The 27,042-nt window shown below is 40.0% G+C and overlaps 1 protein-coding gene across 5 annotated transcripts in view; it reads right to left on the bottom strand.

Moving 5' to 3' along the window:
* The window catches only part of LOC130910209 (triple functional domain protein), a 121,484-nt gene that overhangs the window by 63,127 nt on the left and 31,315 nt on the right, over positions 1-27,042 (bottom strand). For 3 of the 5 annotated variants that reach the window (XM_057827255.1, XM_057827256.1, XM_057827254.1), the window contains exons 3-13: positions 21,721-21,795; positions 20,003-20,117; positions 15,592-15,784; positions 11,527-11,631; positions 11,126-11,322; positions 9,041-9,293; positions 8,072-8,194; positions 4,867-5,058; positions 4,018-4,149; positions 3,712-3,942; positions 1,176-1,298 (exon numbers count right to left, since the gene is read on the bottom strand). In XM_057827255.1, the coding sequence (XP_057683238.1) occupies positions 1,176-1,298; positions 3,712-3,942; positions 4,018-4,149; positions 4,867-5,058; positions 8,072-8,194; positions 9,041-9,293; positions 11,126-11,322; positions 11,527-11,631; positions 15,592-15,784; positions 20,003-20,117; positions 21,721-21,795 (1,739 nt within the window). Of the gene's footprint in view, positions 1-1,175; positions 1,299-3,711; positions 4,150-4,866; positions 5,059-8,071; positions 8,195-9,040; positions 9,294-11,125; positions 11,323-11,526; positions 11,632-15,591; positions 15,785-20,002; positions 20,118-21,720; positions 21,796-27,042 lie in introns of all 5 variants that reach the window. The other 2 variants (XM_057827251.1, XM_057827252.1) reach the window with 1 other exon arrangement.

Here is a 27,042-nt window from a genome sequence, read left to right as displayed (position 1 = left end):
GGACGATCGGGACATCTCTAGTAAATATCTAAAAAAGAAAATCTCCACCACTCCTTGATGTCTGTGATTTCTGCATTGCGACCCTTGTTATATGACCTTGTTTCACCCGGAAAATCCCCAAAAAGTTCGGCTGTGGCCATTCACAGCTGTGTCTTGACACTCTGTGAGACATGCTACACGGAGTTGTTCGATCGAAACAAGGTAAGTACGCGATATTATCTCGTTAAAATCATGGTGTCTTTAATTATGCTCTCTCATGCGCTCACCTCATGTTTGGGTAAAGGGGTTTAAACATTTTTTTTTTTAATGCCCTCGTGTTCAAAAATTTTCTCCCGCCAGAAGATTGAGATTTTAAGCTTTCCAATGATGTATCACGATGACTATAGGACAATTTTGAAATTTGGCCAAATTGGGTGTCTTAAAGAGTAGAACTTAAAGTCACCAGAGTGATTTCCGCCATATATATAATTGAGACTAGGCATCCACACATGTATGTGGACATAATATGTAGGCTACACTTGTATACCAAAATGTTAATATTGTGGACTACATGACTCAAAATGTGATGTCCACTTGTGGTCACCAGGATTAGGTTAGTTTTTCTTTAATTTACCTACAATAGTCACTTACTTATGTATATATGCACAAGTACGGTTCCGTCTTACGTATATGGTATAGTGCCAGAGAGGATCATTATCATTAGTCCAGCACCAATGGATCGTATCATTAACACTAATTATCTACAAAATTTGCTGTTGCAGAATCTCAAGCGGGTGAAATTATTAGAAAAAAAGGGACTTTATAATGGCTCATGTACAGATATTTAGGTCTCTGGAGTACCTGTCCACCCAAGTGTGAAATTACACAAGCTTACACATTTTTGGTGAGCTGCCTCCTTTCAAATATGTGTCTGTAAGAAAGCTGTGGAGATTTTGGCCCGTTAGTGATTTTAACATCCTGGTCGTACACTATAGCTGAATTGACAGATCCACAAATTATGTGACAAAATATACTTATGAGGCTAGGTGATGAAAACATTCATCATATTGAATGAGCTCAGAAAATGTGTTTTGAAAATGTTTTTTTTTTTTTTTTTTATTTGAAACTATATAAGTAAGAATTCTATTTACTTGACTTTACCATACGTTACTTGAAGCTTAAAGCAAGCAGTCTACCTGGGCCACCTCCTCGAAATCTTCGTGTCGCTTTTGGAGTGCTCGGGCTCGATGGAGGGACTTGCCCACACCTGTGTGCTTACTTAGGAAGGCCTCACCGTGGTTCTCAATCCAGTCCAACACCTGAGTTGACACAAGAGGAAACAATCAACACATAAAAGCTGGCTCTAAAGTGGCCTTCACCGTTGTCAAAAGGAGAAACATTACAGCCATGAATAAAATCGTTATTTGTTATTTGTTGAGCCTCTCACTTTCTGCTTGACAGCATCTGCATGCACTCTCCATGGTAACAGTTGCCATGTCAACACAGCGCAGAATGCCCCTGATATTTTTGGACAGTCCATATGCGCATTATCATACAGGACCTTTTTATATCATCGCATGGTTATTATGCACCGCTTGCATTTGAGACCTTTAACTGAAGGAACGCATTTGCATATTTACAAATACAATGTTGCTTTTCACACTTTGTGAGGAGCAGTGCATAAAATACGATGAATAACAGGAATGTGTGTGTGAAAACACGTCAGTGTTAATTTTGTTGACAAGTCATTTTCATCATAGTTTATGTCCAAAAATATTGTCCCTGACAAAGATGATACAAGGCTTCTTATTGGACTGGTGGTGAGGACGTCTGTCTCACAATATTGAGGCTCTGAGTTTAACTACGTCCTCCTCATGTTTATATGTTTTCCCCTCACATTTCTAAAAAATGCATCTTACATTAATTCCAGACTCTAAATCAGTTGTTTTTGTCAACGATGACGATAACGAAAATATTTCGTCAACGAACAATTTTTTTCGTGACGATGACAAGCTTAAGATATGTCTTCGGAGACAAAAACAACGAGATGGACGCCAGTTTTCGTCTTACGAGACGAAAACGAGATGAAAATTTGCCATAGTTTTCGTCATAAGTTCACAATATGTGACATTTTCTTATTGTATGTGTAGTTAGCACGCAACGTAGCAGTGTTTGATCGTGTCACTCATGGGATGCGCTGCTCCGCACCCCTGTCCACTCCAGGCTCTGTAAGTTTTTTTTGTTTGTCTTGACTAGATATACCATGTTGCTTTAGCCTTTAAAGGTCTGTGTTGAGTAATCATCATTCATCACACACTAAATTTAACTTTTACCGTTAGCATAGCGTTTGCGTTAGCAGTAGCATTCAGTGTAGTCTTTAACTCTTGGAAAAGTTTTTACATAAAGTTCGTGGTGTCCAGGTAAGTTTATTTAACTGAAAATGATGTACTGTTTTCTTTGTATGTACTGTTTTGAGTATGTATTACCATCACAAAGATGGTAACTCGCGCTATTTTACAACCCGGACATTACATAATTTTTGGTTGGCATTTGTTGTCGCAATGTTGTTCAAATCGTGTTTTGTTCCGGAGTGAGCGTTCCGCACGTCGTAACTGCAGCCAATTCAAGCTCATCAAGACTGTACTTAAGCCCAGGCAATCTAAGAGAAGGGTACCGAGATATTAACTTGCTGGGCGCCATTCGACACCTCTGCCACCCTTGTTTTGAAATCCTCTACGTTGTGCTGGTATTTGATTATTCCCCCCTTTCCGCAATTGCAAGTATTTTTGTTTGTATTTAATAATCCCTTCAACGCGTCCCTCCGTTGTTTTTTGCTTTGCGGTACAATACCTTGTTTCCGCAGTTGCGGACCCTAACATCGGCAACAAAATAAACCACATTTTTCCAAAGATAGACGATGGACTCGCTTCCTCGGCTCAACGATCCAGTAGCAATTTAATTAAATTATGTTTTCAGTTTAATTTAGCTATTTCCTGCTTGCTATGTTGTTAATTGCAATGTGTGTTTACAGCTTTTCTTCTTGCTACGAAGAAAGAGGAAGTAACGATCGGCCCGCCATGAGATTTACGTCATCAGCCATCGTGATGTGACCCGTGAATTTAACGCTTGCTTTCACATATGCCTCGTCCCAGGACTTTTCCAAACATCATACTAAAATGTGACCCGTAAAATGTCTCTGTAAATATCTGTGTCAGTCGATCCGGGAAATTGCTTTCACATACAAAGGCTGCCCGATTTAATGTGTTTCGGCGTATGTGAAAGGGCCATAAGACTAATTAGTAGTTTTGTCCAAAAGACTAAGACGAAAAAAGGGCTGCTGAAAACAAGACTGCTCTAATTTTTTCAATGGTATGAATGGTTGTTTATGTTTTTATGTGCCCTGTTATATGCTGGAGACTAGTACAAAGTGTACCCGCCTCTCAGCCAAGGTTAGGCTAAAAGGCTGTAAAAATACATTTAATAAATTGAAAAATACTTTTTTAAGACAAAATTTCAACATAAAAAATATATTTTGATGGTTCATTTGATATTACAACTTCTGGAGAAAGCCATGAAAATTCTATTAAAAAAAAAAATAAATAAAAAAATAAAAATTTACCAGATTTAATATATTCAAATTTAGTCAATTAATGCAATTCCCTTGACTAAAAGAAATATTTTCAGTAAACAATGACAAAAACCAAAAATGGTCAAACTCCAAAAGTTGCATACTTGCTGGACATCTTGCTGGAAGACGCAGAGCTGGAGCCGCTGGTGCAAGCGAACCTTGCGGTGCTGCCAGATGTTCTCCAGCTGCCTCTGGTGATGCAGCACCTCGTGGATGATATCCAGTACGTGATGCACCGCCTTGGAGTAGTTGGCCGACGCCGTCAGAGAGTCGGCACTGCCCGGTGTGAGCGGTCGCTGCAATTTGTCCAACAGGGCTTTGCCATCCTGGCTTACCTGGAGTACACCCAAAAAAATGTTGCCATTCTTTGGTCGCAGTTGCAAAAGATGCAAACTTGAGCTGCGTTTTACCTCCGAGTAGGCGGCGGTGATGTGCTCGTACAAGCCTTGGTGGTGGTGAATGCCGTCTTCCAAGTCCTGTAGCTCGGAGGGTAAATCCACTTCGCCGCACGCCTTACACCACGAGTCTACGTTGCTCATGTACTGAAGGAAGGAGAAAAATAAGCATATGCTTGCTGTCACATGATAGTCAGACAGTGTTTGCCTCTGAAGCCTTTTCTTTACAATGTATGTTTATGAACTCCAGATTATTTTTAGATGCTCATTGGCCTGCAGTGACTTAAAAACTTTCCCGAGCCTCGTGAGAGACAAAACACAATCAAGTGAACTTAGTCGAGCCTTACAAACAGTGCTCTCATGAGGACCGCAAGAAAAAGTAATACAGTGAATCTTTAAAGAGAAGAGGTTAGAGCAGAACAATTTCTATTTTTGCTCACCAACATGAAAGATTTGCTACGATACAAGTTCGTTCCAGCTCCAGTTTAGGAGAGATAAACCATTAGCATTCGGGATCGGGCTTTCGGTCGCGGATTGCGCTATAATGTGACTAATGAGCAGAAATAATGGAACAAAACATGCATGCTGTGAAGACTGTATGTAAATGTATGCAAATGTGACACATGCATCTGGCTTTGCAGATTTAATCAACACTAATGGGTATTTCAAAAGCTGAATCCAATCAGTTGGGATATGCCCCTTAATGAACTTGTTTGTTAGAAGTAACAAAGATATCACTTTGGTGTTCATATGACACATATTTTTTGCAGGTAGGGAGGATTACTTTGAAATGTAAATAAAAGAAATTAAAATTTAGAACTACACTGCATTCCTACTAAAACTGTACGTGTGTGTTTGTCAAACCTGGTCACACTTCTGATGGAAGCTGGCCGACATCTCCAGCAACGTGCTGCGCTCGTCCAGGGCGGCGGCAAAGGCCTTCCACTCCTGCTCCAACTGGCTAGAAATCTGCTTGATTTGATGGGAGGCATAGTGGCCCGACTCCAGCAGCCGATTGCCCACCGACATGATACGATTGATGTTCACGTAGACATTCTGAAAAGCATATGGATTTACTAAGCAATTTCTCGAGCTCTACTTGTACATCGCCTTCGTTTCTCATGAGTGGAGAGCATCTCCAGGGGCTTACTAGTTTCATAATACTTATATAATGGCAAGTGGAACTCAGGACTAAGACAAGTGCGTGCAAACAAGGGTAGCTTTGGTTGAACTCCCAAACATAGACGCTTCTTTCATACTGTACAAGAACATCGACCATGAACATACAGTGGAACCTCCCAAGTATATTACAGGCCATTCCAGGAAATGTGACACACATGTTCTGAACAGTGATTTCATTTGTTCAATGCTTAAATCAGGCCATTTTCAAATAATCATAACAGCATTCTTAACTGTGATAGAAGTGTAAAAACAGTTTGTCAATTTAAAGGTAAGCTAAATATAAATGTATAACTCTGTGTTTTGGACAGACACCAAATGGAGAGAAAATTAAGGGTCATGTGATGAAGTTAGCAACTGCTCTAGGATGGTTGTTTGAGGGCCATTTTTTCCCCAAATAAAGGTCTGGTCGACCTCAGGAGGATGTTCAATTTTGAGGTTGTTTGCTACAGTGGGAGCAGTGTTGCTTTGGCAGCCCTTTTAATGTTTGTCTTAGTCTCTGTCTTTTGGACGAAAATACTTATTAGTCATATTTTAGTCATTTCAAAATGTTTTCGTCTTCGTCTTGATTTAGGCCATGTCTACCTGTAGCAGGGTATTTGGCAAAAAGAAGAACTTTTTCTACGGTTTGGCCTATCATTCACACGCACACTTAAACAAGTGTTCTCAAAAACTGCGCCCAAAGTGAAGATGTGCGAATTCTGCGTTTGTGGCGCCATCATGTGGACACTGATAACAGACGATTTAACTGTGGAAACGTCAATGACTGAGACAAACTTTTCCCTACGTCACACATGAGACCAATGTTTACATTTGGAGTAAATTAGACAAGCGCGTTTTTGATTCCATTTATTTACCAACTCTTGCATTGCTTTATATTGAAGAACACATGCGAAGGATGGGGTATTATGTACTATTATTTTTTTGTGCATTGTTATGTATGTACTAAAAAAATGAATGAATGCAGTTGGCTGTGGAAGCTTTTTTTTTTCTACAAACGTGCTGGTGTGGACGTAATTATTTTTTCCCAACGTATTGGGGCAGGATCCTCAGTTTGAAAACAACAACAACAAAAAAACGTGCTAGACAACAAAATCTCATACAAATTTCGTCTAGTTTTAGTCGACAGTTACTCATGTTTTCGTCTGTAAAATTCAAGAGTTTTAGTCCAAAAATAAAGTATCCAATAATTTTGAATGAACATAGACAGATGAGCAGATATTGTAGCGTCTGCAAGGACAACGGCAACTGTGTGATAATACACACTCAAAAGGAAAAGCAATACATAATTTTAATAATATTCAATATTCATCCTGTAGACTTACTGACCAGACAAGCCAAGTTGGCCAGTGTTAAGAGCTCGCCATTCTGAAGCTAATGCAAACGCTAGGAGGTACATTTTTTCTACAAACGTGCTGGTGTGGACGTAATTATTTTTTCCCCCAACGTATTAGGGCAGGATCCTCAGTTTAAAAAAAAAAAAAAACCCTGCTAGGTGTAGATATTGATTTAGTCAACGAAATCTGACACAAATTTCGTCTCGTTTTAGTCGACAGTTACTCAAAATGTTTTTGTCTGTAAAATTCAAAAGTTTTAGTCCAAAAATAAAGGTATCCAATAATTTTTAATGAACATAAACAGATGAGCAGATATTGTAGCGTCTGCAAAGACAACGGCAACTGTGTGATAACACACACTCAAAAGGAAAAGCAATACATAATTCTTATAATATTCAATATTCATCCTCTACTTACTGACCAGATAAGCCAAGTTGGCCGGTGTTAAGCGCTCGCCATTCTGAAGCTAATGCTAACGCTCGGAGGTACATTTTTTTCCACAAACGTGCCGATGTGGACGTAATTATTTTTTCCCCGACGTATTAGGGCAGGATCCTCAGTTTAAAAAAAAAAAAAAAAACCCTGCTAGGTGTAGTCAACGAAATCTCATACAAATTTCGTCTAGTTTTAGTTGACGGTTACTCAAAAATGTTTTCGTCTGTAAAATTCAAAAGTTTTAGTCCAAAAATAAAGGTTTCCAATAATTCCGAAAGGGTCTACAATGACAACGGCAACTTTGTGATAATACACACTCAACAGGAAAAGCAGTACATTATTCTTATAATATTCGAGATTCATCCATTAGACTTACTGACCAGATAAGCCAAGTTGGCTGGTGTTAAAAGTTCGCCATTCTAAAGCTAATGCTAACGCGAATGCTACGCTAGGAGGTACATTTAGCATCTGATGATCACTCAGCACACACCTTTTAAGGCTAAAGCAGCACTGCATATTCTCTATTGCCCAGATAAGAAAACAACAGTGGGGAGAACAAGTATTTGATACACTGCCAATGGGTTGTTCTCCCCACTGATCATACCGTGTCTCCAAACAAGCAAGATGGAGCACAGCCTAGATGGAGACACATCCTAAACTCCGGTGAGGAGGGAGAGGCACAGCACAACTCACACAAGTGAAATGACCCAAACACTGATACGATGCAAGCTGACGTACTCCATGTAGAATATGAAAGTGTCATGCATTGGAACATACGACAGAAACGATGTCGCATTTTTGTCTCGTTGTCGTCTCGTCAGACAAAAATTGGCATTCGTCTTGGCATGTTTTAGTCTCGCAAGCCACATTTTTTAGCTCGACGAAAAATTTCGTTATCGTCATTACTGACGAAACAACACTGATTGGGAGCAAGAATGATAATCAAGTTTTTGCTATGTCCACACCACAGTTCTAAGACTGGTTCTTCACCGTTCATAACTTGGATTACACTATAGTAAATGGATTGAAGGAAGACTTTAATGGTTCCACTGTCCAAGTTCAGGCTATGAATAGCATGCTGAAAGTGGGAGTGCATAATCGGCGAGTTTGTGTCTTACCATGCAGTTCATAGCAAAGTGGTTGTGCTGGGTTTGCAGCTCCACAGCGTGCGGGTGGTTGTTGCCAATCTCAGTGTAGCCTGCCAGGAACAAACCCTTGTTGTGCAAGATCCAGTCAAACATCTGCGGCGAAGGGCAAATCAAACACACACAAGTATTAATATTTTTTTTAACTTTACAGTGGAAAACAAGTACTTCAGGTGCGTTGTGAACTGCAGCCGTGTGCTGGGCTGTCATTTTTCCAGGTCAGCATACAAAAAAATGAATCTATTAAGCGTGGCCTCTTCCAGAGAACAACTGGTAGCCTATGGTGTCCTAGCAACAAGCTCTTGCTACTGCAGTGTATCCAAGACAGCAGCTATCTGTGTTACTGCAATCTGTTTTTTTGTGTGTTTTTTTTAATATTCCGTTCGCTGTGATGGATCTTGTAAATTTGCCTCATTCTGTCTTATTTTGTGCCGGGGCTTTCAAGTAAGAGGCGAATTTTACACCATGGCTCACCTTCCACACTCCAGAAACTGAACTTTAGCAATAATTATTGTTCCCACAGAGCAGCGAGAATGTCTGTGGGTAACATCTTGACAACAAAAGAGAGAACAGCTACTAAGGAATACTTAAAAGTGTGGTTCAATAAATCTCCTGATGTTAAATGTAGGCATTGGCAGGTATTGGATTGTGATGGAATGATAATGATATTGTTTTGTAAGCAAGTTTTACATATCCTTCCTCTACTAAGCCACATGTCTGGAACATATTCCACTGTGATAAATGGAAGTTCCCCATGCCTTTTTTCCCCCTGCACAAGCTGGCCTGAATTGAAGTGCTTGGTACACACAAAACAAATCAATTCACTGCTGCCATAATTAGGTTGTGTTTATATTGCGTGCCCTGCAGTGATCGGCCGCTGTTGTTCCACATTACCGCCGCATCACTGAGCGACACCCCTCAACTCCCGGCCGAGCGACCGACCTTCTCGGCGTCCTGCTCGAAGAGGCGCAGCTGTAAGCACTGGTCCAGCTGCAGCTTGCGGACGTGCCAGGCCTGGTGGAGGTGCTGCCGGGTGGAGTGCAGCTTTTCCAGCAGCTGCGTGATACGCGGGACCAGGCCTTGGGTGTCGCCGTTGCACGCTCCGCTTGTACTGCTGCCACCACTGCCGCTCGTGCTGCTGCCTCCGCCGTTGCGGTTTGACGATTTCTCGCTGCTCTGTATTCGTTGAAGTAGCCTGGATTATGTGTGAAATAGCAAAAATGAGTGTTTCATACTTTTAACTCATTGGCTGCCATTAACAGAGAGACAGATATCACTAGTGTTAAACTCATTTAAACTCACAGCAGAATGGTGAACCACAAGATTCGACGTCAATCGCCGTCAATGGCAGCCAATGAGTTAATATAAATTTCATTTTTGAGTGCACGATATAGTTCCTCTACATATTTACACTGCTGGTCAAAAGTATTGGGACCCCTGCAATTCTGTCAGATAATGCGTAATTTCTCCCGGAAAATGATTGCAATTACCAATGCTTTGGTAGTAATATATTTATTTTGTTTGCAATGAAAAAAACACAAAAGAGAATGTAAAAAAAATTAAATCATTATCATTTTACACAAAACTCCCAAAATGGGGCGGACAAAAGTATTGGCACCCTCAGCCTAATACTTGGTAGCACAATCTTCAGACAAAATAACTGCGAACAACCGCTTCCAGTATCCACCAATGAGTTTCTTACAATGCTCTGCTGGAATTTTAGACCATTCTTCTTTGGCCAACTGCTCCAGGTCTCTGAGATATGAAGGGTGCCTTCTCCAAATTGCCGTTTTTAGATCTCTCCACAGGTGTTCTATGGGATTCAGATCTGGAGTCATTGCTGGCCACTTTAAGAGTCTCCAGTGCTTTCTCTCAAACCATTTTCTAGATCTTTTTGAAGTGTGTTTTGGGTCATTGTCCTGCTGGAAGACCCAGCTTTCATACAATAGGCTCTACATTATTCAGCAAAATTTGTTGGTAGTCTTCAGACTTCATAATGCCATGCACACGGTCAAGCAGTCCAGTGCCAGAGGCAGAAAAGCAACCCCAAAACATCAGGGAACCTCCGCCATGTTTGACTGTGGGGACCGTGTTCTTTTCTTTGAAGGCTTCGTTTGTTTTCCTGTAAACTCTATGTTGATGCCTTTTCCCAAAAAGCTCTACTTTTGTCTCGTCTGACCAGAGAGCATGCTTCCAAAACATTTTTGGCTTTCTCAGTTAAGTTTTGGCATACTCCAGCCTGGCTTTTTTATGTCTCTGGACCAAAAGTGGGGTCTTCCTGGATATCCTACCATACAGTCCCTTTGTACCCTCGGACTGCAGGACAGCTTGAACTTCTTTGGATGTTAGTCGAGGTTCTTCATCCACCATCAGCACAGTCTTTCATTGAAATCTCTGGTCAATTTTTCTTTTCCGTCCACATCTAGGGAGGTAAGCCACAGTGCCATGCGCTTTACACTTATTGAAGACAATGTGCACAGTAGACAAAGGAACATTCAGGTCTTTGGAGATGAACTTGTAGCCTTGAGATTGACCCTGCTTCCTCACAATTTTGCTTCTTAAGTCCTTAGACAGTTCTTTGGTCTTCTTTCTTTTCTCCATGCTCAATGTGGTACACACAAGGACACAGGACAGAGGTTGAGTCAACTTTAATCCATTTCAGCTGGCTGCAAGTGTGATTTAGTTATTGCCACCACCTGTTCTGTGCCACAGGTAAGTAACAGGTGCTGTTAATTGCACAAATTAGAGAACCATCACATGACTTTTTCAAAGGGTGCCAATACTTTTGTCCAGCCCATTTTCGGAGATTTGACCCCCCCTCCTCCCCATTCTCTAATGTGTTTTTTCATTGCAAGCCATATAAATGAAGATATTCCTACCAAAGCATTTGTAATTGGAATCATTTTCTGGGAGAAATTGAGCATTATCTGATAGAACTGCAGGGGTACCAATACTTTTGAATAGCAGTGTACGCTGCATCCATCTGGTTTAATGTCATAGGTCACACACATGTCAACGTAGTGTTACCTCTGTCCCTCAGTGTCTAGTTCCTCTATAGGCGCTTTGATGACCTTCTTCTTTAGCGTGGCATGTTCTTCTATCATCCTCCTCGCTCCCTCCAGATCTTGTGGGAAGTCTTTCCGCGAAACTGTTTCCTGCATCTCCTCCAGCCGTGTGAGCATTTGTGTGGCGTGACCGGAAAACTCCTCAAACGCCACGCGGATCTGGACGAGCAGCCAAGAATGTCAAGCTAATGAGCGAAAACCTTGTGTGCAAGATTGTATGACTTGACCTGTGACTTGCTTAAATAACACATAATTGTCTTGACTTACTCCCATAGAAACTTGCTTGAATATCAAGGTTAAGATATGACTTGTACTAGATACAGTCCTACCTATGACAAAAAATATAATTTCTGGGGATCTCACCTCAATCCACTCTTCATGGTTGTAGTCAAGGCTGCCATCAAAGTCCGACGTTAGCTGGGAGGGATCCACAACCTTTGTCAGACCCTCTAGTGACACCATGGTGGTCTAGAAGAAAAGATGGGGAGCGGATTTATGACCGTTTCATTGAAATGGGTGTAAATTGCTTCGTCTAATCCTCACTGTAAGGAACTTTTTAATTAGCGCACATGAGCTCGACATTTACTTCCCCAAAACCACCAACACGGGATCCTAATGGAGCAGAATTAGCCAAATTCTTAACTAATCTCCTCGGAACACGGGGCCAACTCATTAAGCATTTAGCAGTTGACTCGAACGCTTGGTCTTCCTCCAATTATGTCAGCCAGCAGCATAGTGCAGCTTCAAACCGAGGACCCCTCGCAAATCACAATGTGGCGTTCTACCCCTCCGGCTGTCTCGTGATCATCGGATACGATGTAACAGCTTACGAGGCAACAATCCCATCTGACAAAATCACTTTTTGCGCACACGAGAGCGAGGAGAAGCCTTGAGCAAGTCGACGTGTTTTCTGCAAAGCCGCCTCCGCACAACACCCCCACACACATGGACGGAGAAGCGAGGCTACATAGCTTGACGAAGGCCGCCCGATGCGGAGGATTGAAGGGGGTATGCTGACGCCATTGTGTTGTGTTTTTTGTTGCAGGTTAATTGATTTGTGTGGATGTGAGGGAAGAAATGTGCCTTTTCTGTTTTTTTTCCACTACACATGTAAATATGCCAGAAATAAATTAAAGTCAAGGCTAGTGGCGTAAATACAGAGTGATGCATAGTTCTTTCAGCAAAAGTTTACAGTGTTGAAATGGCCGCTTGTGTGCGACTGCCTCTCCAATAATCGATGCGGACGTGCGAGCAATAATAGCAGTCCAGTGGGAAAGCGGCAGTAACAATAAGAGCTTTTTTTTCCATTGTCGCTAGAGATGACGAGAGAGAAAAATTGGAACTAAGCTGAATGGACTGAAATTACAAGCTGAGGAAGGCATGTTTGACTACAACAGATCTCTGCCAAGGCTCAATCAAGAATCCAAATGTTGATCAGCACCGCATTGTAGTCCTTCATCAACTAGACTTAAGAAAAAAAAAACAAAGACTCAAATCCAACCACGATGAATTGATTTTTCAAATCAAGTCAAAAATATAGTTTTTGTTGTCTGCCAGGATTATATTATTATATTATTATATTTTTCTTGCTAAATGGGTTTTGTGTAAGTACATTCAGGTATTTCTTATCATACAAAATATAATCAAGGCATAACTTAGTAGAACTAAAGATTAGAGTCATCGTTTGGCTGATTTTTATGTCAAAGTCTATTCAACTGAACAATTAGGAGCAGTTTTGCAGTTGAAAGCCACTTTCAAGCCCCTTTCACATGCACCTGAACGCCGTTTAAATCCAGGATTTAAACAGGCAGCCCTAATATGTGAAAGCAATTTCCCGGGTCGACTGACATGGAGATGCCGCGGACATTTACCGAGTCGCGTCTTAGTATAATGTCTGGGACTTTCCCGGGAAGCGGTGTGTGTGAAAGCAAGCGTTAAATTCACGGGTCACTGCATGATGACTGATTACGTAAATATCATGGCGGGCAGATTGTCACCTCCTCCGCAGTAAGACGAAAAGCGGTAAACAAACATCGCAATTGTCAACATAGCAAGCTTGAAATAGCTAAATTAAACTGAAAACATTACAAAATTAAATTGCTACTGGATCGTAGAGCTGAGGAAGAGAGTCTATCGTCCATTTTTGGAAATGTGTGGTTTATTTTGTTGCCGATGTTGGGGTCCGCAACTGCGGAAACAAGGTTGTCAAAGCAAAAAACAACGGAGGGATGCGTTCAAGGGCTTATTAAATAAAAAACAAAAATACACACGATCGCGGAAAAGGGCCAATAACACATTGGGTCCGTGACAGTAGGTCAATAGGACAAGGATCAATAATACTAACCTAAGCAGACTAACAAGCTAGCAAATGCACGAAATTCGATAGTACAAAGCGTCGATTGGCGCGCAGCAACTTAATATCTTGGCACCCTTTTCTTGGATTGTCTGGGCTTAAATACAATCTATATGAGCTTGAATTGGCTGCAGGTACGACGTCAGGAACGCTCCCGCAAAACACGATCTGACCAACAGAATGTGACAGCCGAAGCCGACAAAAAATGACGTAATGTCCGGGTAATGAAATCGCGCCAGCAGCCCTCACTGCACAGAAAGCGCCGAGTGGGCAACACGGACAAGTCTGTAAAAGTGTCAGACTCATGTCATTACTGGGATATCTCTCCATGCGTGAAAGCAATGACGCGAGCAAATCCGGGTCACCTTACACGAGAATTTACCGGGAAATGTGTGTGAAAGGGGGTTCAGTTAAATTCCATGAAACAATGGATATAAACATAAACAATGTAGTTCTTCAGTGTCCCCCAAAATATTGATGGGTTAGGGTAGGATCTCTCAAATCACCTTTGACCCGTTTCATCCCCACAAACACTTATTAGCTGCAACACTTAACTGCACACCCTGTCTATTCACCTGTTGCTGAGCAAGACAAATTGAAGTCATTGTCACATGAATTATAATTTCAGGTCACTTTACTGTCACATTCTGACATATCTAACCCATGTCAGATTTTAAACCACTTATGAAAGTGAACTGGATCGGCTTTGAAAATATCTGATTCCATGTCAGTTGGCCTGTTCAGACTGCCATGAAAGAATCTCACTCGAGTCAATTAAAGGCAAAAAGATCTGATTTGGGTCACCTCAAGTTGCAGTGTCAGTGTAGCCCATGCTATAATCCTTAAAGGGATTCATGGATACAAAGACTTGTAGTTCTTAAAAGATAAACGTTATTTTGAGTTAAACTAATTTGATATTGAAACTCTTATGTTTTCGTTTTTATACCACTTGTAAAATTAGTTTAACAACTAGGCTGCCATTGTTGTTGACGTCGCAAGGCGGTGACATCACATGGTTACGCTGCCAAGGTTCCGGAGTATGACTCTAGCTACATACACATGTCATCTGTTCAACCCTTTCAATTTGAACCTGAGAGGAACTATAATGATCATGACAGCACTGTCGATATTTCACAAAACGAGCAGCAAAAGCAAAATGAACAGGAAAGACCAGATGAGACGAGTAGGAAAAATAAATAAAAATAAATAAATGTTCTGCCATAATGTGCTACACAAGCGAAATGCTACAAGAGGCAAATTTGACACCCAAAGTATTACCGTGCGCTTTCAGCTTGTTTTGTTTAGATGCATACAGACAGAATATACTAAAGCTGCCTTGAGAAAATACTTAAACGTAGTAATATCAAATAAGGGTGGTTTAAATATGTAACATGACTAATGTGGTCAACAGATCAACAATCTGCTTTAAAGCTACCACAAGAAAACACAATGCTTTAAAGTATGAGAGAGAAACGCATGCAAAAGGTATATTGAGGCAATGAAAAGGTAAGTAATAGTAAGTACTCGCCACTTTTAACCAATGAGCGCATGTGTTGACGTCTTGCCGCGTAGAGGGAATTGCATTAACCCGGTAGCATTCGTCGAGTGACAGTAACAGTCTACGTCATCACCCCGAGGCGTCCACTGCGCGCTTAAAACATGGCGCCCTCCGTAGGTCAAAACATGTACTAAATATTATAGATTTTTAAATCAATGGCAGTATTTTATGTGTTTCTAATAACATATTTTAGTAGAAGAGAACAATTGCGGCAACAAGTCTAAGTCCGAGGTTCCCTTTAAAGTAACGGTCATTTGAAAACAAAAACTGTGAGCACATGTGTAGCTGGAGAATATAGGAGTCAAAAGAATGTAGTGTATTCTTTATCTTCTGCAAAAAACAACAATACCGCAGCTTACTAAACCAGGCGTGAACCCCTTCTATGTGTCTCCATGTTTAACATGTTGCAGCATAACATGTTACGACTCCCTTTAAGGTTTGCAACTCTGATTTCAGACTTTTGTCTACTATAAAAACCCTAAAACACAATTGATTATCAGTCAAAGCAAGACCTCACCTCAAACTCAAACTTGGAGCTGCCGAAATTGGTCCTCTGCTTTTGCCAGAAGTTGTCAGGTTTAATGATGAGAGCGACGTGGATGCACGATGGGAACGACTCCTGCAGGATCTTCAGCAGAGGCTTGATGCTGTCCCACTTGGAGCCGCGCATGTCCACGATGACCGTGAAGCCATGTTTACAGACCTCCTCGCTGGAGGCAGACGGAGGTAATCCAGAAAGAGGAGACAGATGACAGAAAGGATGATAGGGAGGAGGGGGAAAGAGGGGAAAAAATCCATGAGGTGACGCAGTTTTCTATATTGTCACAAGCCTACACGGTAGAAACACACACCCACTCAAGCACGACCGCCCTCACGCCCACGCTGAAACCTGTGACAACGGTTCACAAACGTTCATCAGAAAAAAAAAACAACAACTAATCAGCACATTTGTGCTTCTCAACTATAACACTCCACTTGGATTATCTAAAACTATTTTTGAGCACTCCCCTATTAAAACTACTTCCACGAGATTTAAATATCATCCACTATGAGTTCCTCAAATAGAACAGGACAAAAAGGACGGCTGCAGAATATGAACGCACGCTGGGAAAGGATGACATGAATTCTAATTTAAAAGCAGGTTTTGCATAATGGGATGTATTGGAGGGGTTTACCTGCGAGGTGTGAACTGGTCCACAGTAACTATCACTGCTGCACTGCCTCGGCTACTGCGACGTTTTGTTTTGCTTCCTCTCTCACACACACACATACATACACACACGCACCAGCTCACACATGCGCGGTCCATCTCTGTGGGTTTTTAATCCTCCCCCCTCCTCACCGCTTTCTCCCAGAACATCGCTCCTTCCACTCCCTCGCTTGTGCATCCAAGGCTTTCCCTCACGTCCCGCTACGTGTCTGGACAACTGATTTTTTGGGGGGGCAGCCCAAACATAAAAAAAAAATAACATTAAAAGCTGTGGCAAGCTAACAGCTATTGAAAATTTCCCCTTGCTCGCTCACTCTTCAGTTTTCTCTCGCCCATCACGTGCGCCACTTAGCACTTTCACGTGTACACTCGGCATGTGCTGGTATGAGCGTCTGACGGTATGATAACCTTATGCTAAAATATCACGGTTTCACGGTATTGCAATTACAGTTCTAAAATGTGTTACTTTGAGATATATGGGTTAAAACTTTTTTTTTTTCCCATTTAACAGGATTTTTATTTTTCAAAACATATTAGCAAATTGGAGCATAAGTATAATAGTAAGTTTAAAAAAAAAAAAAAAAAACTAAAATATTCTAAATAAAATGAAAATAAATGCAGTCCTTTAGGTGAGTCTAAACCAGGGGTCGGCAACCCAAAATGTTGAAAGAACCATATTTGGCCAAAATAACAAAAAACAAATATGTCTGGAGCCACAAAAAAATCAAAAGCCTTACAAAATCATTATAATGAAGGCAACACATGTTGTATGTATCTATATTAGCCTACTAACAAAATGACTAGGCTATAAGTACATATTGAGCCTTAATGATTAAATGTTTATTTTCATTGCAATGCATTTTATAGAGAATGACGCACTACGTGACTACTTGTTGTTGTCCAAAACTGCCACAGGGTTAAACTTTATTACAATATTAATGAACGATGTTTACCGGTAATTGTTTTGATAAAATTTGAAAAAATGCAATAAAGAAATCCGAATTTTGATGTCATTTGTATTTTGAAGATTCGAAAAAAAAAACAACAAAATAGAATGTGTATAATGTGACCCTTTTCTTGGCAACAAGCATAGTAGAGCTGAAACGAATACTCGATCAACTCGAGTAACTCGAGTTTAAAAATTGATGGGAGTAATTTTATTCGCTTCGAGGAATCGTTTAATTTTGCCATCATGTTTTCCCCGGACTACTTTCAATGCGGGGACAACGTGCTGACGTCACGTGCGTAGAGGATGAAGCAATTAAAAAAAAAAATAAAAAAATTACTGTAGCTGAAAGCCGCTACAAACTACGCCGATGTTGCTAAAAATTACGCCTGTATGATGCTAGTTTTGGTAGCAGGTAATGTCCGAGGCGTCTCATAGATATCGCATGCGTTTAGAACTAGATGCGAAATGACAGACTGGGCCACGTCTGGGCAGTGTGAGCAAACAGCCGCCTTCTTTAAGTAGTAGACTTCTCAGCGCTAATAAATATAACGTTACTGTCACTCACTCACGTAACGTTAGCCCTTCGGAGGGCTAGGTTTCTATTGATTATGACCACTGTCGATGCGTGGCTAACGTGTCTTAGATACAGGCTTTATTTAATTTGTAAAAACACAGCGCTGTAGAGTGATGAGGGTGTAAAATTAAAACATAATAAAGCTGACTGTCAGTTTTAGTTCAGTAGTCATTGCTGAATAAAACACCAAGTAGCACTGGTCTTTTAAGTGCTCCAATACAGCAGGTATTATACATTTATTTTGAACACTGCAAAAACACAAAATCCTATCAGTACTTACAGTTTAGACTAACTTAAAACTTAACTAGAACTTAAAAATAGCTTGACACAAATGGAAATTCAATTGAAACACGTGGGAAAAACACATAGCTTTCAAGTGATGTGTGTTATCAAGCGTAATTACATTTTTAGGTAAGAAATATGTTTTTTTTAATAAGATCAAGAAGTTTTTTGAGTGAAATGAGTGAATTTTTTTTTTCTAGTCACATCTGAGATGCAATTGTTGGCTGTTTTCAACAATGTACATCAAAAAAAGACATTGTTTGACTGAAAATGCTTCAATATAGGATTAAATGTCATTTTTTCTCATGTATATTTATAATTGCTCGTTACCTAAAAAAAATGTTTTATCCGATTACTCTGTAATTTTCAGTCGATTACTCGATTACTAAAATATCCGATAGCTGCAGCCCTAAAACATACTGCAACAAAACGCAGCCTGCATTTATGAGAAAAAAAATAAAACGGCACCCTTTTGAAAAGGTAAAGTATACTAGTATAATCAGAGTTCACGTACCTGCATAAAAGCAATGGGTGTTCAATATCGATCACATGACACGACTGATCACAGAGTATGCTTCCGCTGAATTCATGTCCTTGATTTGCTGATTATCTCGGCTTTGTTTTTGAAGTCTGCAAATAGGTGTTCTGATATGTTCATGAATGACTCCTTCATTTACCAGCCACCAATCTCTGAACGGTTTTCCACGCTTTAGTTATCCCGGGTGCAAGAAAACTTCAAGCAGTAGTGGAGTTTGGAGATGCAATCCACTTTTTAAATCTATGTATGCACTCCTCTAATTTCTCCAGAAGTAATGCGATCGCACTTACTCGGTACTCGGCTGCAAAAGTAGTATGCCTTTCCTGCGTAGCCTGCAAAAAAAAACATTCAGAAAATCCTTCCGCATTTGCAATGAATGCAAGTGGTTCGGCCCATGAAACGTTGAATCCTCTATTCTCCTCAGTTTTTTCCCCTCTTTTCTTCTTTGGAATCCATGATCCATCATTTAGCCGCCGGTGTCGTTTCTTTACAACTGCCGCCCTGCTGAAGAAACGTGCGTCGCAGGCTATGACGCAAATCTTCGTTGACGTTTAATGTTTGTCCTCCTCCACCATGTTCAAACATAAAAATATATTTCCTTCCGCCATCTTTTTTCCATTTTCAAACATTTTTGAAACGCTCCAGGGAGCCACTAGGGCAGCGCTAAAGAGCCGCAAGTGGTTCTAAAAAAATGGATTGCCGACCCCCGGCCTGAACCCACAGCTCAACATTATTACCGTCAGAACAAAAATAATTGAATTTTTTTCCTATAAAAAGTACGCATGCATGACACGTATCATGTTCACGTTACACACACAGTCTTTCTCAACACAGATGCCAGAGAGAAAAAAAACACATTTTACCACCGCTAGCATCATAGCAGCGTTTACTAACCTTTATTTTGTATAAATGCGAAATCATATTAAAGGTATTGCCTCCTCGGCAGCCACCCTCCGCAAACATGTTTTACATGTCGGTAGGCCCTCCTCTAAGCCTGTCTGTAACAATTCTGTAGCCGAAGTATTCCCATACCAGCGATTTCGTTTTCTTCAATGGGGGGAAAAAGTTCAGGAGTTTCACCTCCTCCAGCCATCGTGTAGCACAGCTGGCTCACTCACGCTGAGCAACAACAGGTGGGGGAGGGTTGAGTCTTGCAGCTGCAAGCGAGGGATTTCTCCCTGCATTTTTGGGACATAAAAAATGGCTAATACCGTAGGGACGGTATGATGGAAAATGTTTGCGGTTTTGAAACCATGACGTTTTTTATACCACCGTATACCTTCAAAACCAGTAATCAGCACATGTCTAGTGTACACTCACGCAGGCACTTGATTTAGATGTTCATGTGTGAAGTTTATCAATACATTAGTCTGACCTTGGAATACCGGCAAGATAGGCGATCAGTCTTCGTAGGTCGTCCGTTCGTATTCTGTCGTGGTTGCTGCGTGACGGGAAGGTTAACACTGGGCCACCGCGTCGGTCCCTGCCACCTAAGATGTAAAACAAAACAAAAAAATCAGCATATAAACATATGGATTTACCATGAATTAAAACTGGAATAGCTGTCGGTGAATGATCATGTTTCAGTGCTAATGTATTTGCACATACCAAACTGTACTACTGCGTCATCAGCTAACAAAGTGATCATAACAAGAAGCTGTGACTCCCCATGTAGCATTTGGGAACTCCTAAATCCACTTTTAATTACATCTGCGCGCATCTGCCACATGGCTTAAAAACGGATTCAACATGAACAAATCACTTCCCATTTTAATTGGCCACACAGCTGTCACATCATCATCGCAAACAGGAACGCGTGCGGTTTGCGACACAATTCCCTTCATTTTGCACAATTTAGTTGAGATGCTTGTCACGGCAGTGTGCACTCAGGCTGTATGGATTGACAAAGACCACAACATGACAGCAAAGAGTAATTTATGTCCAATTCGAGGTCTTTTTCTTCTGCATTTGAGACAGAAGATGAGTTTTGAATGCCGTAGGGAGAAATAAAATGAGGCAAAGCGGTCGAAGCAACCAACGGTAACTTCTCGGTATGCTGACTGACTTCCTGCTGCTTCCGTTCTTACACCATACGCTGACTATAACCATGATTTACCGTTCGCGGAAGACGGGCCTCTAGAAGGATATTGCCACAGGTTGCATCACAAGACTGACAATATGGAACGTCAATGACCACTTTGCAATTGAGATGGAAGAGAGCTGATGTGATTTTAAACACGAGCTGAATGTGCTCGGCCCACAAATTAGTCAGCCGAGGCGGCGTGCGGTGAGCACGTCGGCTCATTGGAGAAAATCCAACGACAACAAAAACCTAATTATGAGGAGGCATATATAATATCTTGGCTCATTTACCCTATTTTCACCTGTTTTCCCTTTAATATTTACATCCATTTTCTTCAATCCGAAGACAATTACAACTCGGGGATGCCTTTGCTGACAAAACACCGTCGCTATGGAAACGCCGCCCTGCCTCTCCCTCCTTCTTTCGCTGGAAATCAGTGTGTTTGTCTGAGTCATCGTGACTGTCATTGCTATTCTGTTTGACCTTCCCCGTGTCGAGAGTGCAAAGAAGGAAAAAAAACACATTTCTCTTTACTTCATTTGTCATAGTTGGGATTCACACATTGACACGTACACACAAGAAACACACAAATGGACCCAGGCAATCCACAAACACGCACATATGTGCAAAAATTTCAAAAGCTTAGTAATAATATTATACTACGAATTTTGAATGTTTTCAACAGTCCGTAAGTCCATCTCTCAACGCTTCTGCGGTTTTTCCCTGGCACGAGTCGAGCTTGTGCGCTCGTGTGCGTGATCCTCGGCGGGGGGGCTACAAAGACACTGCGCAGCCCTGCTGACGCTGCCGAGACAATCGGTGGGGGAGGTTTGCATTCATGCATGCAGCTAGGGTCAAGGCAAGGGGCCAGCTATCGACTTGTATGTTCCTTATAAAGTGTGAGCAAAATTTGGATGAACCTTAAACTCATTCTATGTTGATGAAGTATGACACTGAAAAAAAACATGTGAGTCAGAAAATCTAACATTTTTTGCATATTTGTGCCTTACCTGACAAAAAAGCAACTTTTTCTTTAAGGATGGGAAGGACCTCCATTGCTCTCATGTCCTCATTTCTCCTAAAACCTTAAATGAAAGAAAAGAAGAAGGGAATTAAGACACCTTTCCTTGCGAGAGAACAGCTATTTTCTTACTAAAATGGCGTCTAGTTTTTCCCCCCAGATATTAAAATGTGCCTTTTATCTCTTGAAGGCAAATTATAATGGTAATAATGAGTGTGATTGAAAGAGACATTGATTAATTTTGCGACATTTGAGCGGATTTCACATATGGCACAGATGTCACCAAACAAAAATGTCACACGTACAAGCAAATTATTGAAATAATTAGGGTTGTTCTGATCATGTTTTTTTGCTCCCGATCCGATCCCGATCGTTTTAGTTTGAGTATCTGCCGATCCCGATATTTCCCGATCCGATTGCTTTTTTTTTTTTGCTCCCGATTCAATTCCAATCATTCCCGATAATTTTTCCCGATCATATACATTTTGGCAATGCATTAAGAAAAAAATGAATAAAACTCGGACGAATATATACATTCAACATACAGTACATAAGTACTGTATTTGTTTATTATGACAATATATTCTCAAGATGGCATTTACATTATTAACATTCTTTCTGTGAGAGGGATCCACGGATAAAAAGACTTGTAATTCTTAAAGAATAAATGTGACTTTGTATATTGTGACTAAATATTGCCATCTAGTGTATTTGCTGAGCTTTCAGTAAATGATACTGCAGCCATTTAACTTCTGCCCAAATGCATGATGGGAAGTGCAACCATGACTGTGTGTAGGGGCACCAATTGATATATCTTCTCTGCGTTGGGAAAGAACAAAGGGTGTTGAGAAAATGATCAACTACTACCTTTCTTCTCCACATTGCCTCCCACGTTATTTTTTATTGCTGAGAGAGATATTGTAAGGCTTTAGCCAACTAAAAAAAGGCTCCAAAGACTGCCAAAATTCACTCTACTCATTATAGGCTGCCTTTTAGCGCTATCTATAGGTAACAAGGCGTCTTTATAGATTGAACGCGACAATGCGTGAGTGGGTCGTGCAGCGCATGCGTTAATTATTTAACGTGGTTAATTAATAGAAAATAATTAACGCCGTTAACGCAATAAATTTGATAACCCTACTTTAAGCCAAAACTACTCTGGATGAGTGTAAGACATTTTGTCTGTAACGTTAAATACAGTTAGAAAACGAATTAAAAATATATATACATTAAAAAAAGGCATGTACGATATTTTTTTGCCGATTCCGATACTTTGAAAACGACGTGATCGGACCGGATCGATCGGGATCGGGACATCTTTAGAAATAATGATTTACTCACAAAATTACCGTAGTGTCACGAAATTACTCTAGTGTGAAATTATTTAATTGATGTAATTATATAAGTCATGCCTACCACTTTACCAAACATCCCTTGCAATGATTTATGAATGAAGATGCGTTTGAAATAGACCAATCAAGGAAAATTGAATAATTCTCATCTTACACTTGAAAGTGGTTGGGAATCACTACACATTGATGGGCTGTTTACATGGTGACACTGCGACACCAAGACACAACAATTGTGTAGCGGAATGGCCTCGCCTTTACATGGTGACGGCAAAAACGGAAGGCGAAAACGCAGACTTTTGATTCCGGCCTCCAAAGTGGAACAATTTGATCTCGGTGATTGCTCCTTAACCATATGCATGGATGGAACGCTCTCGCTCCAATGACGTCAGCAATCGCACACGTCACTTTGGGCATGCACAGACGCTGCTATTAAAAGTTCAAAACAGCAAACATACTGGTTTTAGACTATTTCTAACTTAAATATATTTTTGCTTTTTCGTGCCTTTTAAAGCAAAATTAATTCCTTTTTTTATTGACAAGCAATGTCATACAATCATTTAAACTTGTAAAGAACTGCAAGCGTACAAGAAATACGAGAGAAAAATTAAATATAAAGGAAAAACCGTGATAAAAACTGCAAAATAAAACGTATGGGGGTGGGGATGGTGAAGAAAAACATTGCTTTGGGTGGATGGGTGTTAGGTCTGCACAATATACCGTTTGAACATCGCCATCGCAATGTGCACATGCGCAGTAATAGTCCCATTGCAGGACGTGTGATTGTTGTGTTTTTTTTTTCTTTTATGTAAACGTTTGTTTTTCTTCATAAAATCAACAATTGTGCAGAGACATGGCTTCTGGATCTCTTTTATATACACACCATTCATTCACGGATTAACACCCTTAGCCTAGGTTAAACAGTATTATATGAATACTAGGGATTTCCTGATTGCATACTAGGGCTGTCAAACGATTAAAATATTTCATCGAGTTAATCACAGCTTAAAAATTAATTAACCGTAAATAATCGCAATACAAACCATCTCTAAAATATGGCATATTTTCCTGTGAATTATTGTAGGAATGGTAAGATAAGACACAAGACGGACATAAACATTAAACTTGTTAAATTTGTTTATTATAATAATAATTCCACAAGATGGCTTTAATATTATTTGCATTCTTCTGTTAAAGGGATCCACGGATAGAAAGACTTGTAGTTCTTAAAAGATAAATTTGAGTACAAGTTATAGTAATTTTATATTAAAACCCCTCTTACTGTTTTTGTTTTAATAAAATTTGTAAAATTTTCAATCAAAAAATAAACTAATAGTTTAACTACGTAAAGTAGTGATTGAAATACGCCACAAGGTGTCAATGGCGATTTTTAAATTAACTAGAGATCTAGCAAGGCAAAGTCTGAATAAGTTTTATGTGTATTTTGCATTGCTATTTTGATAGGGAATGTCAGTTCTCTTTGCATTGAGCACTTTTCTTTTTGTGAACATTATTTTTTTGAAAGATAGGATTATTTTTTTTTGTGCTTTCACTAAATGATACTGTAGCGACTTAACTGTTCCGCACAAATGCATGATGGGAAGATGGGCAACGATGACTGTCAGTGTTGGCTGCAAGTGGTATACAGTATGACCGTTGTGTTCAATTAAGCGTGTTAAGAAAAAGATTGTCACCTGCGAGAGATAGGAATATTATTTTTGTTGTGCTTTCACTAAATGATACTGTAGCGGCTTAACTGTTCCACTCAAATGCATAATGGGAGCTGGGCAACCATGACTATCAGTGTTGGCTGCAAGTGGTATACAGTATGACCGTTGTGTTCAATTAAGCGTGTTAAGAAAAAAATCATCCGTCATTCTTCCCCCACGTCGTTCGCCACGATACTTACATTTATTGTGAAAGAGTTGCCAAAACTTAACCCAATAAAGGCGCGGTCCAATGAATGCCTGTGTCCACTCACATTTCTCTGCCTTTTTGCTCTCAATGTGCTAATACGGCGTCATTGTATACTTTTTGAGGCAACGTATGAACGGGTCATTCCGTGCATGCGTTAATTGCATCAAATATTTTAACATGATTAACTAAAAAATTGATTTATCACCCGTTAACGCGATAAATTTGACAGCACTAATTTTATCACCAGAGTCCGAGTCCAAGTTGGGGCGCCACCATGTAAACGGCCCCTGAAATAAGCTACCGTAATTTCCCGAATATAACGCACACTTTTTTCCCCCCAAAATCAACTTGTAAAATCATGGTGCGCATTATAAACGGGTACGTGGATGGAGACAAATAAAAAAAAAAAAAAAAAAAAAAAAAAAATATATATATATATATATATATATATATATATATTAGGGCTGTCAAACGATTAAAATTTTCAATCGCGTTAATTACAGCTTAAAAATTAATTAACCGTAATTAATCGCAATTAATCGCAATTCAAACCATCTATAAAATATGCCATATTTTTCTGTGAATTATATATATATATTCTGTAAAATAAATTGTTGGAATGGAAAGATAAGACACAAAATTGATATATACGTTCAACATACGGTACATAAGGACTGTAGTGGGCATTTCACTCTACTGTCATTTAAATCTGTCTATGCTGTCCTCACTCCGAAGCGTCTACTTTTTCCAAAGCTAGACAGCTAGTAAACGACGCCTTAGTAATCAGACTTCTTCCTTTTTCATCTGATTTATTAATAAAATGGCCTCAAACCATTGTCCTCTTTAGACCGTCGTAAAACTACAAAAAAAAGTACACAAGCATTGCATTAGCAACAACGTTGCAGGTTCACTAAACATAAACGAAAAGTACAAAAAATACAAAAAATATAACATTTCGCTTACTAACATAATATGCACATTCTTTACAACAACCATACTTACGGACAAATCTTGTCCAAGGATCATATAAGCACAACATTACAACGTAGGTGTCAGCCCGAGACGTCGTGCAGCCATATTGAACTGGCAAGAAAACAATAAACCATGTCGCAAAGCGACCACAAGAGTTCGCTGTTAGACAGCACACAAAGCCTTGCAGTAAAACTTACCAAAAGGCAGAATACTGTCTGAGCGGGACATGTGAGTTAATTGTGTCAAATATTTTAACGTGATTACTTGAAAAAATTAATTACCGCGCGTTAACGTGATAATTTTGACAGCCCTAATATATATATATATATATATATATATAAACCGATTATTTTTTATTGACAGCCGGATGATTTCGTCTGTGTTATATTCTGCTTTATTCATTCTTCATAAAGCACATAATTTAGTTTCTTGAAATCATTTGAGTCAATGTTTATTGCAGCTCCGCAACTCGGACCATAACAAACGTAACAACACAGACTTCCTGTGTGTGTCCATCAACTATATCTGTCCCTCGGGAAACTCAAACCCTAATAAAAATAGTTCCTATTGTTACTGTCGCGTCGACAGCGATGAGCGCTCTCGGATTTCAGACTTACGTTCTCACGTTCATTTTACCGTATCAATCCATGGAAGAAACATTTATTCATCATGATGAAACGAGCAAGTTATACAGCAGCCTTTAAAAGAAAAGTCACATCTGTTTTGTTTTCTCCTAGATTCTGGTAAGTTGGAGAAGTTGTCAAATCATATTACTACAGTAAATATTGTCAGTTTATGGTAATGTTTTGAACTACCAATGTGCTATGCTTGTGCTGTGTTTCACCAGTCAGTAAAATGACATTTCTGTATCTGTACACGAGCTCTGTTTTCTTGTATTCTTCTATTTATTGGTGCTAAAATTAGGGTGCGCGTTATAAACGGGTACAATAATTTCCCCTAGATTTTACAAGTAAATTTGGGGTGCGCCTTATATTCGGGAAATTACGGTATTTTCATTAGGATTGGGACATCTTCAACATATGAACGCCAATGACACAAAGTTGTATATGTAG

This window comes from Corythoichthys intestinalis, chromosome 22, assembly GCF_030265065.1.
Source record: "Corythoichthys intestinalis isolate RoL2023-P3 chromosome 22, ASM3026506v1, whole genome shotgun sequence".
Taxonomy (NCBI): domain Eukaryota; kingdom Metazoa; phylum Chordata; class Actinopteri; order Syngnathiformes; family Syngnathidae; genus Corythoichthys; species Corythoichthys intestinalis.
This window is presented reverse-complemented; position numbering and strand designations above follow the sequence as displayed.